Genomic DNA, 16489 nt, shown 5'->3' with positions numbered 1-16489 from the left:
AAGGGCTGCAATAACTACTTTTAGACGATTCGTATTATCATTTCCTTCTTTATATTCTGACTCTAAGTAACTTATTACTATGAATGGCATGAAAATGGCAACCTGTCACAATTGATTTTTTTTCAGTCTAAGTTTTTTTTATATATATATAATTATCTTCTTACTAAATAAAGGTCTAGTTTATAAAAGGAAATCTCAAGTTTCAGTTCATGATAACTGAGATGTCTTTTTAATAGCTCTTAGGAAGGTTATTGCTTGAGATTAGTAATTATTTGCATAGTTTTGAATGAAAAACTCCCAGAGAGGTTGAAATGTTCTTTATCAAGAATTAAATAATCATAATAGTATTCTGACTATAGGAGGGAACATTATAAGCTCATATTTGGGAATCAGAAATTCCACAGAACTAGAAAGCACCATAAGTTCTTTTACAAGTTTATTCACGTATTTCTGGCAGAGACATATATTTAAATTAATATTTAAAACACAATGATGCAAAGATAAAACTCTGGAGGTCCTAATTATGTCTTGTCCTTCTTTCTGCATAGCTACCTCTCTAACCAAGGTGCAAAAGAATTCAAGGACTGCAGCCTGGGATAATGCCCAACACTCAGCTGTTGGAATGGATTGAACTACATTGTCTTTGTGGAAACTATAGAGACAATGTTGTTCATCAGAAGATCTGGGACTCTTATTCAATCCACACATGTATTCCCAGAAAAAATAATTTTACTTTCTTAGACACCTTTTTTGTTTTTGTATTGTTCCTGGGCTTCTAGGTGGCAGATTCAAGGGCAAGGAACAAATAACAGCTGCATTATTCCTGAACTGGTTGAACTGACAAGTATTACCAATGCTCTCCCAAGAAAATTTCATAAAAAGACTATCCTTCTAGGGATCTAAAGCTCTTTTTAAAAGAATATATGGCAAATAGCCTGCTAATCTAGGCAGAAACAGTGATCATACCTCTATTGAAAGACCTGCTTATTTATTTATTTATTTGTATTTCATGTTTAGAAAGCACCCATCTCCTCATAGAGTGATTCTGGATAGTATACAAATATACATAAAAACATAAACGCTACATGTAAATATTATAATAAAAACAGTTAAAAACAAGAATAATTAAAATGAGAATTCAAAAGGCAGGGAAGGGGCTTCAGGATGCTAACCAATCTCTTGGCTGTGTGCTCCTCTGTGGGCCGTAAGCAAATCAGCAGGCTCAAGCATTTCCTAAAGGCCAGGAAAGTGGGAGCCTGCCTCACCTTTGGGGGGGCAGGGGGAGGATGTTCCAAAGGGAGGGGGCAGCAGCAGAAAATGCTTTCTTCCTAGATCCACCAGTCAAAATTCTTTAACTGACAGTCTGTAGCATACCTTCTCTGCCTGTCCAAGTGGGACAGGCTGATGTAATGGGGCAAAGACATCTCTGCAAGTAATCTGGCCCATATCATGTATGGGTAAAAAGGTCATAACCACACCTTGAAGTGAATCTGGCTGTATGGAGGAGAATACCGTTTTCCCCAAAATAAGGCAACCCCTGATAATAAGTCCAATCGGGCTTTTGAGCGCATGGCAATAAGGCCAAGCGCTTATTTCAGGGTTCAAAAATCTTAATCTTAATCCCACCTGAGAGAGATTGTGACATTCTATGCTAAAAGGTTAGGGATAGATCACCATGGAGAAAATCTATCTATATGGTCACTAGGAATAAAAAACAATTTGATGGAACATAATCATGTGTGTATGTATGTGCAAGTGCACATCTGGAAGTTTGTATGTTTGTGTATGTATATGTATATGTATGTGCGTGTGGAAATGGATATATTTACACATGAACACCTGTGTCTCAAAGGTGCTGTCTTCTTCAAAAGGCAACTGGACTGTTTTTTCGTTGAGGCAGAAGAAGATAACATTTCACTTCTCATCCAAGAAGCTTCATCAGTTCTGATGGCAGAAGGGTGGAAAGATATGGAACACCCATATATGCACATAACCTTTCAAGTACCAAATCAGTGGCATTTGGAAGGCATGAGAAAGCGGGTTACCATTTCAACAGCATTTTTTTTTAAAAAAAGCTCTATGATCTAAGTGACAGAAATCCTATTAAATAAAGAAGAATAGCAGTTCTATTTAAGATATGTTTTCACTGTCTCAATCCCTATAATAAGAACCTTCAAATAAAACAGCAACAAAGAAGTAGAGTCCTAATCATCTGACTAGCATTCTATATCTTCGACAATATTTTTATGGCTTAAATCCTTAGCACCTTTTAATGTTTATACTATTGTTCGCAATCCCAATCTCTCTTTTCCGCCCTGCACAATTCACAATCCAATTCTAGCGGATTTACAGCAGAACAGGACAATCTCGAGACCAAAACCCAGTCTGAACAATACAGCAGTAAATCTCATCATCAACTATTCTCTGAATCATTCGGTACACTTATAAAATCATTTAGATTTTCAAAAGCCAGTTTTATTCATGGTTAAAAATAACGAAGAGCAACAAAGATATTTTAAAAAATATACTCTTGTTTTGGAAACTATGTACTTCATAGCTTATAAAGGTGATCCTTACCTATAAAATAAAAATATGCATGGAGAGCTATTATTTATGAAAAATAAAATCTACCAACATAGTTATCAGATCTAATCCCTCTGCCATTAAGATCATAAATTGGAAGAGGATCCTAATATATTTCTTCCAGCAGTGGCAGAATATCAACGTTAAAAAACAAACAAAATATAAATTATCAGTATAGATTACATATATTAAGAAAATGTGGCAAAAAAGAAAGATGGAGCATGCATCTGAATGCACATAGCATCCATTGGCATATCTGAAATGTATTTTCTTGTTGCTGTGTGAACCCAAAAAGGAATTTAAAGAAGAGTTTCACTTCTTTAGAAGTCTGCTGCAGGTGGTATATGACTGCCCATAGATAATCCAAATCACTTTTTCTCCTTCTAATTCAGATTAATGCACTGTCCTAAAATAGGTAACAATAAAAGGGGCCTTATATTTTATTTAGAGTTTAAGTATTTTTTAATAGGCAAAGTTAACTAAGATAGTAGATATGTTTACTTTTTTTCTGTTAATTCTGAAACCAGCTTACCTTATTCTTTGGATTTGATGTGTTCATTACACTTCGAGTCTCTTTTCCAGTGTAAATAACAACACCAATTACTGTTCCTGGAACAAATATAAGGAAGAGTTATATGAGAATGTTATTGTATGTGTTATAATTGAACATTTCAAAAGAAAAAAAATAACACAAGCCTGTATCACTAACTAATCTAAAAGTTTCTCTTCAAGTTTTATGGCATAAGAACTGGCTGGTCTGTGCATTTCATTCATTGGATATCTAAAATAGAAGTATCTTCCATCGCCAGCATTCTTCCTCAGGCTTTAACACCAAAGGTGTGAATATTAAAACTATTTTTTATTATTGGGCTGCACTGACAGAATATTGTAACTTTGTATGTGCCTTTCCCCCCTCTGCCTTTATCCTAAAGAGAACTAAGAAGCATTCAGTCTGAGACACTTTCTCAAACTCCATTCCTACTTTCAGGTGATATTTCTCTTATCTGACTGATGTTTTGGCTGCAGCTCTTCCTCTTCCTCCTCAAGGTTTTTCTTGCAGCCTATTAAAGTAGTCCCAGGAGTACATTTTAGTAATAATGATTCTACATAATGCAACTGCATAATTTGACATGATCCTGACGTTTTGTTGAATGGGAATCTGCAACTCTCCTTTTGAAGCACAAAGGCCAGAAAACATCCAAGTATAAGAATTTCATTTCATTCTTATTCAGACTTAAAACCTTTTCAGATTGTTCATATCAAAATTATCTGCCATCATTTCTCAACTATCATTATGTAAAGCTAATGAAACAATGTAAGGATTTTTTGATGAAGAAAAATAAAACTTTTCATGGCTGTATATAGGTATTTATTTTATCGTGCTGGAAAAGGAAAATGGGAAATGTTTAACCTAATAATACTTTTAAAGATAATAAAAGTAGCATTTGGAAATATGGACAAGTATTAAGAAAGAAAAAAATGAATAAAAATGTGAAAATGAAATATTTCTTTTCGTCACATGTTCCAAAACTATGCATTTTTTTTACCTGATGCAACAACAGTGCTTGCCCATAGTGTATTTTCTATGCTTAGGCTCTCATGAACAGTTGGATCACTGTCTTCCTGTAAAAAAATAAGAGGACTGGTTTCTAAAATTGTATTTCATAAGTATAGAATTATTTACAAATATGTATAAAAATATTAAACATCAGAATAATGACTCAGAACAGAAAAAATAATACCTGTATGTTATCCATACTTACAATGAAAGAGAAACAATAAATAATTTCAGAAAATGTATTGTATGGTACTGAATTATATTGGTATACCTGCCCATCCTACATTTGTGACTCTGAGTGCTTCACCTAATTAAAAACCACCAAATAAATCCAGAAATCAGTAAAACACAATAACCCTAATGTATTGACTCAGTGTCTGGAGCATGGTGTAGAACAGATTTTGGCTCAATTCTAACAAGACTTAGTGGCTGTGGCTGTTTGGGGTTAATGTTGATTATTTGCTCAGGGGCCTCTGTTTTATTTTGCTGATTTTGTTGTCTATTAGATTATTTTAGTCTGGGCTGCCTGTTTGATTAAAACTTTTTTTGCTGCTTTTATAATTTCACTAGTTTTGTACGCCTCTCTGACTTCACCAGAGTAGAGCAGTCAATAAATACATGCACACAAAGTAAGTATTGATAAGAATCTATATCAGGAATGTTTTCATATGTGCATAGGTATCTATTAGTTCCCCTATTTCCACATCTGACTTCTGTAAAGCATCTTTAAGACTGGCCTCCCTCACAGTCTGGAACATTCATTGTCATTACAGTATCCGGTAACTGAAGTTCCTAAAGTTTCCAGACTCTGCTATTAAATAACAGACTTCTATGCAAGTATACAAGCATTAAAGACACATTATCTACAAATCATATCCATTGTTTGTAAAAAATACATTTGGGAACTGACACTGAGATGTTATTTTGTAAATTGAATATATTTTTCAATGAAATTATAGGCTTAGTTTACAATAAACACCTGGGGCGATGGGAATGAATTCTCCCAGTAAAGAGAATTAACCTCTGAAATCCTGAGGGAATTATGAACTTTCAAACTTTGAACTAAGTATCACTTAATAAGGAAATTTTACATTCACAGCAGTACAGTATAGTCCAACCTAACTAGAAAATATCAGCCTTTAGAAATAAAATAATGATTCAGGATTTACATATATTGTTAACACACTGGAAAAGAAAAAAACAACAACAGTAATATTTCCTTGCTACCCAATACAACTTTTATCTATAAAACTGTAGCCTGGTAGCTAAGAAAGAAGAAACTTGCTTTTTTATTTCGTACTTCTCCTCTAACATATGCATTTCTCTTTATCAACAATATGCAATTTTATTTAAAATTGAAGTAACAATTCAAACGACAGGAGTAGATAAAAATCTGTAAGCATTCATGGGATCTGTCCTATTTCAGAGAAAAATAGGTTGTTAAAGAATTAAGGGAATTAGTAGCTGAAACTCAACTTTTTTTTTTCAATTACAATTTTCTCACCTAACTCATTTCTGGAATCTCCATTGGACTAGAAGAGGGCTAAAAAAAAAGAGTCAGTGGAAGCTAATGATTTATTTGGCAGGGCCATGTGGTGTGGACAAGGCAAGAGATTAAACTCTGCATTTCTTCCTCCTCCTGAAATGCTAATAAGCACAAACAGTGTATTTTAAAAGAGTATCTGCATGTGTAGCCGCAGCATGTGAATCAGAAACTGCACTTAGCCATTTGCATGAGCATGTCTTTACTAAACTAGCAATTGGTACAAAAAAGCCTGCTGGGTAAATAGCCTCTTGCTGAATGGAAGCACCTGCTTTTCTCTGATCTTAACAAATAATGATAAAACAACAGATTTTATTTTAATATTTTTTTATGTATTCGAAAAATATCAATGCATTTTCCAGCTGTTTGGTATGATGTATGCTGCTATCAATGGGCACTGCTTGAAACTTGATTGTGATCTGAATTGTGCAGTGTGTGTGTGTATAAAAACTTGGGTTCTCATCTGGTATACATTTGCAAATCCTATTCTCCTTGAATGGGTTTTATTGTGCTGTGAACCATCATCAAAATATGGATGATTCTATAGAAGAAACAAAATGTCCCTTCAATATTTATTTCTAGTCCATATCCTATATAGCTCTCATCTCTAAAGTTGCCAAAATTTTTGAAAAGTGTTTCACGTGCATAAGGAGGTGAAGTATAATGGAATAGTATCAAACTACACTAAATGCTCACACTCCGACTATTCAGAGACATAATTTACTTTAAAAGTATTTTCTTTTTAAGGTAATTAAGACAAATGAATACAGCAAGAATGAGTACTTACAGTAACTACTTACCCGTGTAAAGGTACCTTCAAAGCTATGAATATCCATTTGAGGCTTTTGAGCATAAACATACGCATTGATTGAAAACAGGTCCTAGAACACATAATTTTAAAAATATCTCTGTATGTTAAAGATAAATCAATAGAGCCTTGATTTCTCAATCCCTCACATCTAGCTTATCATCCTTATATAGAAACAATAAAGCAGAAATTGGAAAATGGAAGTTCTGTGCATTCCCTATGCTTCATCTAGAACTCATTTTCTACATAATAGATGTTACTTGAAATATTGGGAAAAAATAATATGCTTTGACTTTACTTGTACTACAGGCATAATTTACGTGATTTTTCACAGATTGTTCTCAAGTAATTTAAAAAATAGCATTATAATTTAGAATGTCAATATATTTAGCTTATCTGCATTATTAACATTATGATGCATGAACAAAAACAAAAAAAAAGAAGGAAATCATACTTTTGATGCCTAAAATGCAAAGCCTATCCCTACTCTCTGAACATCTTGTTCGAAATATTTGCTAAAGACTAAATCAATTCCCATCAGTCCTTTCATGTCCAAATTGTATCTAATCCTGTATAGAAATAGCAAAACTAATATCTGAGGGACTGTCTCTTGCCGGTTACATTTACCCGACCCATCAGAGCGAGAAGGCAGGGAATGTTGTGTGTCCCATCCCTGAGGGAGATACACCTGATGGGACCCAGAAGAAAGGCCTTCTCCATGGTGGCTCCCTCTCTCTGGAACATCATTCTCCAAGAGATTAGAATGGCCCCCACTCTAATACTCTTCCGGAAGGCGCTGAAGACCTGGTTCTGCCAGTGGGCCTAGGGAACCCAAAGTGGGATGGAGCCCATTAAATGGCTCGTGTGATCTGCTGTCGCCAGGATGGGGGGTGGGAAGTGATTTTATTATTATTTTATTACTATATTAATTTATTTGATTTTTAATTAGTTTTATTGTTTTTAAATGTGGTTTTTATATTCTGTAAGCCGCCTTGAGTCGCCATGGGCGAATAGGCGGCAATATAAATTTAATAATAATAATATCTGCACACAAATTGTTTGAAATATGCAAGAAATTACCTATTACTGTGGTTTTTTGATCTATTAGATCACATGTATTAGCTCTTGTGCTTATGCAAAGCTCAATTTAAAACATTTCAGAATTTAAGAGATTGTATTCATTTATTTTTAAAATTTATGTAACTACTCAGCTCACAATTAATGACTCTGAATGGCTTAAAACATTTAAAAGCAATATAACAACTTAAGTTATTCATAGACAGTCAAGTAACAGCCAAATAACCAATTTGCTTTCTTTATGATTCTCTTTTTGATTTATTGTGTCTTTATTGTACACTATCCAGAGTTAGTCTGAGTTGAGTTGTCTTAATTATCTATCTTATAAACCTTGAATGAATGAATGAATAAATAAATAAATAAATAAATAAATCCAGAAAATAATCACTTCATGGGCTCTTAACATTTCAACCTCCATGCCCAACAAAACATCTACATTTTAAGCAGCAGTGAAATCCGGCTGGATCTATCCAGCTCATACGAACCAGTAGCGCTGGCGATGGGAGGCTCCGCCCACCCACTGGGACGTCATTCCATCCTGTTTTTGACCCTCTGCGCATGCACAGAAGGCTCCCATTCCCGAACCAGTAGCAAAGGTAACTTGGATTTAGTAGGCCTTGATGGAATGAACCCCAGACGCAACAAATGAAAGTACCATTGTGTCATTTTTGTAATGATGTTCCTTTATTCATTTAGTTGATTTCTACACCTATCCATCTCAACAAGTGATTCTGGGCAGCATACATTATAAAACATAAAAAACAAAAATCATAAGACAGTACAAAATAAATATGTAGGGCACCAAGTAAAACTGTTACTATGAATGGTAATACAACGGGGCCCTTAACACACTATTTAACCAAACGGTGTGACTAATGTAACTGGTACTGTAATTAATATCTATGGTTCTTTACAACATTATACATAAGACTGACAAATGGGAGTCTTCAAGATTAATGCTTCTTTAGACTCAGAATTGGCAGCCTTTTAACATTTACTAGTTAGAAAAATAATTTTAATAAGTCACTTCTATAAATGCCTGGCATCTTTACAACGATTTACAATGTGCTTCTCTCTAAGGCATAACCATGAAAGATTATGATGCCTGATCCTGCAAGAATAACATTTACATAAGAAAGTGTTAAAAGTTAAAGCACCATAGTTGCTTGTAGAAATATGGAATGAACAAGACCAATCTCATGTATGGATCTAAAAAACTATTTATTTATTAATTTTTTATGCTACCCCTCTCCTCTACAAGATGACTCTGGGCATCCTAAAAACTAAAGTTGAAATAATATGAAATTACTATGGTAGTTGAAGAATATCTGAAATACGTATGCATAGGAGAATGCACAATATATATAGGAGTTCGTACCAATAGTCTAAGGTCCAAGAGTTTCCAAATGGAGATCCTAAATGTGTCATCCACAGACACCCTAATGAAGGACATGATATTCAATAATTCCTAACAGTTTTTTATGGTCTAGCTTCCCTGAAAATGGCCATAAATTATTTCTAGCTAAGTCAGATGTTTAATTTTCAACACTTTAGAATATATTGTTATGTTTAGTGTCTTAATATTTCTAAAGGCCAAGTAAGCCTTTATTCATGAGATTATTTATGAAAGCTGTGTTGCATAACACAGCATCTTATTAGGTTGTTATTATGTTTTATATTTACATTTAGTAAACACAGATGTAGACGAGTGGTTTTCCTTGTGCCCACACAGTAAATGGCTAGCTGCATTTATTCTCTATACCAGCAAGTATATCCAGCAAGTATCTTTTATCTAGGAACAGATTTCAACATGAAATTCCCTCACTTCACTTGGAAGAGTCATCTCGGATTACTAGTAGCAGTACTCAACCAAGGATTTGTAATGGTTCATTCTTCTGCTTGTTTCTGCAATCCTTCTCCTTTTTAAAATGGGGATATAGAAATATAGAGCTTTGCTGCCTATATCATGGATCATTCATTTAGTATAGATAGTGCTATAAGTATAGTATGCTCAAAGGTACCTGGATTAGGTAAATATATACCTATCTGGAATATCTTACACTACCTGAATAAAAGCGGTAAGACAACTAAGTAAGCAAATGTGTTTGTATGTGTTCCATTTAATTTTGAAAGAATGTAATTCTAACTACACTTTTCATTTCAAGTTCTGATTAATTATGTATACTAGCTCATCCAACTATTTTATTCATGTTTTAAGGGCACAAATCATATTTCAACATCTTCCACTACAAATCAGCGATTCCAATGCTAAATCATCAACCATTTATTGTAAACTTTCACACAAGCTTCCATTCAATGCATTCTTGTTCTTCAAAGTTAGTTTTCATCAGCCTCTTGAGAAATAATTCATATGAACCTAATACACATGCGGTGTCCTATATCTGCATCATTCATTTCTTCTCAATCTATTATCGCCTACAATTTAGATAATCCAGGCTATTATGTGCTTTATTGTTCACAGAAAAATAGGAGTCTCAGGACGGCAGAAAACTAATACCACACACATACTCATAATACAATAAAAACTATTAATGAAGTGAGCCAAGCACGAAAGTTTTCTTTCTTTACCGATTCCATGCTTTGCAAAAATTGTTCATCTAGAAGCAAATGAGATGATTTAAACATTTCTTTTATCTGAAAAAAAATATTCGGTGTGCAAAATTGTCTCAAGAACAAAAAGAATGCTAGTTTGATCTATAAAAATTAGGTATGTGCGAAAAGCACTCATGACATATTTAAACGTAACTAAATTTGAAATAAACAAATTAATTATTGCCCTCTACTGATTATATATTTCCATTTTAAGGTCATTTATATTTATACTATGGAATCTTTAAAATAGTGTTGACTTTTATACTTTATACTTTTATACTTCAAAATACTTTAAAATAGTATTTTACATTGCCTCTTTATATGAAATGCAGAAATGCATATGTATTTGTATGCAAATACTACAATTTTCTATGCATGGGAAATTGACAACACTTTATATTACAAGTATATACAATTTTAACCATGATTTCATAATTGCTTATAACTAAGATGAAGAATCTCAGCAAACTATTTTGTAAGGATACACCTAAGTATTTCCATAGGTCCTGAAACAATTAAAAGATGGTACAATAATAACACTGCTTTCCTTCCTTCTAAAATAATAATTTAGAAATCACTCTGGAGTTATCAATAATATAGAAAAACTTCCTCTATTAGGTCAAGGGCAACATTTGTTCACCTTACTTAAAGATCATTAAAATACATCCTTAATCATAACATGTAGTTCATTACAAATAAAATTGCTTCTGGTTCAATAAAACTAATTAAATGTAAATGGTATTGTTTACTGCTTTATGGATCTTTTGATATAAATCAGCAAGTCACTATTTATTGAAAATTACAGTGACCTCATTGCTGCTAATAAATTTACTGGATCACTTAGGCTGAATTCAAGAATATGCACAGTGTAGAAAAACACTACCGTGCATATAACTATGAAACCAAGAAACCTAACCTGGGTGTTACAGTTCTTACAGCTCAGGCATCATTAAATGACTTGTTGAAATTTTAATTCTCTGATCGCATTAAGTGGTTCGGGAAGACAAGAAAATCTGTAGTGATCATCTTTAATGGTGTCATCTGTTCTTTAAGAAAGCTCTAAAGTTTTGCCTGTTTATTTATTCCAGGAACCACTGAAGATAAAGTTGCAGTCTTTATGCAGTCTGATGATGGAATTGACAGACCATGATAATAATACAAGAGACATTTGAAAATGAATGACAATTACCAACAGTATATTAACTACAGTACAAAGTCCAATTGCTTAATTCAATACAATTTTTGTTCCCCCCCTCTTTTAAACATTATCTTATATATTAAGTTTGTTCTTATTGTTGTTTGTTTTATATGTTTTACTGTCTTTATAAACTGAATATTCTTTGGTTCCACCCTTTTCTGCTTTAATCTGTTTAGCAGAATCTATTTTTGTTTTGTTCAAATAATTTATATAAAAGAAGCTAAGATTTTTTACTAATTTAAACCCACAACAATTTATCAATAAGAAGAAATGTTATCCTAATGAACCAGAGCTTTATAACGTTAAAAATTAAGCTTGTCAATACTGAGGGTTAAACACTGCCAAAAAGTCATGTCTTCTAACCAGAAAACTGTACCACCGGTCAGAATAGAATTGCCAAAATAACCGTTGAATATATATTTTATTTAAATTATTAATCTTGATTTTTGTTAGCAAATGTTTTGTGCCAAGCATATATTAAAACATTCATTAAATAGCTTTTTACCACTGAAAACTGAAATCGTTTATTGGGTTATATGGTAGTATTCATTTGTTTAAATCATAACATTTTCATTCTCTACAACCTGCGTGAGTCAAATTGATAACAGATTTTGGGTGTAGTGGTATTATGGAAAAAGCTGTACAAGAATACAATAAGCAAAAATTAGGAAAGAAAGATAAGCTTGAAGGATCTCCTCAGCCATTTTAGTAGCAGCCCAGCAGGTGGCATTCAAGAATTACTGTAAAACAGAAATCATCCATTCTTTTTTACTTTCTAACCACAAAATCCTTACAAACATTGACAATTTGTGGAAAATATTTGACAAGCTATTAAATATCAGTGACTATTTCCAGGATATCTACAGATTGCCAGGATCTGTAGCACTCAATGCAGTAAGATTTAATGAAAATCCATAGTTTGATTTTCAGGAATGTAAATTGCTGTTGCCATTCTCTTCACTCATTTATTTGGTGCATTTTTTGTTATTGTTAAGATGGTAAAAAGCAGTCATAATATATAGTGAGAAGCTAACCAATAGCTCGGATCCTAAGACTTCATAAGAAATGCAGTTTTCTCTAGCACTATTTCCACTTTCCTATAATGCCTGCCTTCTAAAAGTCTTCACTAAACAACAGTGTCCTAAGCAAGCCATGTGGATACAAAAAATGGCATGCAGGTGGTGATGTCATGATACAAATTCCAGGCTTACATTCTTACATCCCAGCATCTGAGGCAAATAAGTTGTGGAAATTTTCTAATTTAATTAAGGGTAGGGATTCCCATCCAGCCAAACTGCAGATAATGAAACAAGGAGTAATGAAATAAATACCCAACGAAGCCATAAAAATCCCCCTACCATTTGCATGTGTGTTAAATGCATAGAAACCAAAGAAGTGTGAAATTTACAGAGATACCAAGATCTGGTTTGTATTTTCTAACAAGGGGCACATGAAATGGAAGATAATGAGACCATGGGTAACAAAGACCACTCAGACTTAGAAAACTATAGTCACAGAAGATAAATCAGAACGTTGTATTTTCTGCTCCATGCTCTCCATATCAGGAGCAACACATACTAAGGATGGAATCTGAAGAACTATCTTTAGTTTTAGCCTAACTGATGAAAATATCTATTGGACTTTGGGGTGCTTTCCTTTGAACATCTGTGTTTCTTTTACTTTCAAAGTTAATCATGTAGCATGTCAGGGATATTGTTTTGAATTAACAGTTCAAAGCACCATGGACAGATGTAGCATCTTGCACAATTTGTAGTTCCTGGGCCATTAAAAATATGTGTATCCCAGTTCACCGTATGGTTCAGATGGCTTACAATGACAAGAACAGCCATTATTTATAAAACAAGAGTTTGCTTTATGCAAAGCAAATTATTATATTCTGTATGTAGAATCGTATTCTATGTTCCTGTGAAAAATCCTTTTTTTTGGTAAACAATGTCAGAATATCCAGAGCCAAAACTTTTTTTTAATTGCCCTATCTTTATTTTATGACATTTATATAAAACAAATTAATTAAAAAATATTTCAGGGTGGTTTTACATTAAAACAGACCCAATGCATTAAAGGAAAAAACAGCCCTTTACCTACAGACCTAAATTAAACAATATGTCTATTAACAAAAATTAAAATTTAATAAAGCTCACGGTACCGTTAAAAGACTAGTTTTATGACTCTGTCTTACCTCTGTAGGTAACTTTCTGAATATCACTAAAATGATATACAGCAATGAAAATACAATAATGAAATTACTGCATCATAGATGTTATAGCTGTGTATTAACAAATAAATGCAATGTTGTAACAATACTTGATTTATATCTAGTATGTTCTCCAAAACTCAAAGACTCAGATAGCTCCCTCCTTCATTTTTCCTTAAAACAAGTATCTTGGCTGAGAGATGACTGGCCTCAAATCATTTAGTAAGCTTTGAAAGGTTTGCAATGGGTCTAATTTTAAAATCGTAATATTAATGCCACCATTTATTTATCTTTATGATGTAACAATTATATTTTGATATAGTTTTTAAATATTTGATTTAGTGTATGTATTAATCATCCTGGACTGAGGGTTTTCAAGGTAATATTATTAAAAATAAATAAAAATATTACATTCCCATTTATAAAAATTGAGATAAATATTAATAATTCAAAAATTTGAAAAAAAAAATTAAAAGCCCTTTCTTTATTTGGTGAAGAACACATTCCATGATGAGAAAATCATCAAGAAAAGAGATTCATAGTAGTCATCCATCTCTGCTCATTTGGCAGCAACCCTTTCCTCACACCCCAAGGATTTAATTAGTCATAAATGGGAAGAAGTCTTGGTGTGTAACATTCAGATATGAAGCTGAAAAAGGGGCTTTGAATTAGGTGCGAATGCACTTACCATACCTGTCAGCAGGGACAGGGTGTAATCACATACCTCTCTACAACAAACAAGTATTTTCCCAGAAGCACATGGACAAGATGCAAGCCTAGAAAGATGCATAGCTTTTTAAGGCTCTAACGTATGTCTGTGCTGGATTTGAAGTAATTTTCCTCTTGAGTTCCAAGTACTGAATGTCTCCAGAAAGGCATAAGTTTTTGAGAAATTGACTGGAGTCATTTAAAAATATTTGAAATGGGCCCTTAAATTTGTCTCACAAATACAGTCATAAAAAGTAATAAAACTGTGATGAACAGTCCACAGATATTTTTAAGAAATTCTGAAGCTACAATTTAGCAGCCCTTCTTCTCACTATGTTACTCTTTTAAAGTTTTGAAATGTTTATTGATTTCAGGAGTTTGATATCTGTTGATTAAAAAAAGAATTCCAAGACAAATAATTATTTAACTGCAATGAAAGGACTAAAATGTTGAACCATGCTTACCCCTAAAGCTGGTAATCTCTGTGTGCAACTAACAGCAACTTTTAGTTTCCAGTCTGTCTCTCCATCCAGCTGATCAGTTCGAATAAAACAGGAACCTTAAAATTGCAAAACCAAAACAAAACCCCAAGAACATTACATATTTTAGATTCCACTAAAATAGAAACTGAACTATGATTTTTTTAAAATTGAAGTCTCCTACAATTCTATCACAATTTTCTGTTAATTCTGGTAGAGCATAAGACATAAAGAAAAAAAAAATCCTATACAGTTTTACTAGTACTGTATTTCAAATTTAAAAACATTTCTATTTTTAAAAAGATGGGAGTACAGTCTGTACAAAATAATTAACTTCTAGAAAATACAAGGCAAGCATTTTTCAGACAGTTATTGAAACTGAACACATTGTAAATAAGTATAAGACAACATGAGAACATTAGACTCCTGTAGTATATTCTAATCAACAGTCTATTCTCCATCATACTTTGCAGATACAAGACATTTCATGGTTCTCTTTACCCTTCCTGTCAATGACTGCTCTCATCCATCAATTTCATTTAGAATTATGCTATAGATCAATGCAGTTCAAGACCAGTGTGGCTCCTCTGAATGGTTGACTGCACATATATTCATTTAATAGAGCTCACACTATGACATGTATCGGCGAGCTGCATTTCCTCTCCACTTCAGCAGTTAATTTCATCAATAACTTATCTCATAGTCCGTTTCCCTTTTATCCAGAAAAAGAGACTAGTTTGTGCCAACTCAGCTTTCAATACCGATCACTATAGCAAAACCTAAACAATAAAATGTCCCCCTATCCAGACATTTTAAAATCATTCTTTAGCACTATTGGCAAGACTTTATAATGTACATGATAAATTAATTCTTAAGTTTGCATAATGAAGTTTAAAGAGCATAAAATTATATCGGCAATACTAAAGATGATGAGAAGTAACTCGTGCCAAAAGCATTTACTCTGATTTTCTTTTACTTATAATTTACATAAAGTTTATTCTGATTTAGTTATAGAACAGACCCATTGACATTAAAAAGCATCACGCTGGGAATCAGTCCACCATTTGCACATTATATTTTATCAATGTATCCATTGTCAAACTGTGCTTGCTAATCAAGTTTCTTAATGACAATAATATTTTTACCCTGTTTCCCCCAAAATAAGACATCCCCTAATAATAAGCCCAATCGGGTTTTTGAGTGCAAGGCAATAAGGCCAAGCGCTTATTTCAGGGTTTAGAAAAATATAAGACAGGGTCTTACTTTCAGGGAATCACGGTATGTATAACAAGTTCAATGGTATATTAATTTTTAGATTTAGAAATGTCAGAAAAAATGTGGATTTTTTAAAAATCTCAAGCTTTACAGCACAATGAGGCATTTGTTTGTCTGACTGTTTCTGTGTACAGAATGGGTGGAAACTAGTATTCAAATAATAAACTACTGCACAGAATTAAGCCATACTACTATATGCATTATTATATTACTACACTCTTTTTAAAGCTCAGAACAATTTATATTACCCTAACATTCCACATACATTTAATTACAATAATACTACATCAATGATTACTCCTAACCCTTATCAATGCCAACTAGCTTTTTAATCTTCTGGTGTTAATCAGGGCAAAAGCAATTTTGTCAATAAACTCACAAAAGTTCTAAACTTACAAAAATATCAGCAACCTGTCTGCTGATATATTTATG

The 16489-nt window shown here is 33.0% G+C and overlaps 1 protein-coding gene across 3 annotated transcripts in view; it reads right to left on the bottom strand.

Moving 5' to 3' along the window:
* Positions 1–16489, bottom strand: part of ATP9B (ATPase phospholipid transporting 9B (putative)) — a 150954-nt gene that overhangs the window by 80833 nt on the left and 53632 nt on the right. For all 3 annotated transcript variants that reach the window (XM_070940655.1, XM_070940653.1, XM_070940654.1), the window contains exons 8-11: positions 14768–14862; positions 6485–6565; positions 4131–4206; positions 3116–3192 (exon numbers count right to left, since the gene is read on the bottom strand). In XM_070940655.1, the coding sequence (XP_070796756.1) occupies positions 3116–3192; positions 4131–4206; positions 6485–6565; positions 14768–14862 (329 nt within the window). The remainder of the gene's footprint in view (positions 1–3115; positions 3193–4130; positions 4207–6484; positions 6566–14767; positions 14863–16489) is intronic.

Source organism: Pituophis catenifer, unplaced genomic scaffold, assembly GCF_029215685.1.
Source record: "Pituophis catenifer annectens isolate HBS135680 unplaced genomic scaffold, rPitCat1.0.hap2 SCAF_3, whole genome shotgun sequence".
NCBI lineage: Eukaryota > Metazoa > Chordata > Lepidosauria > Squamata > Colubridae > Pituophis > Pituophis catenifer.
This window is presented reverse-complemented; position numbering and strand designations above follow the sequence as displayed.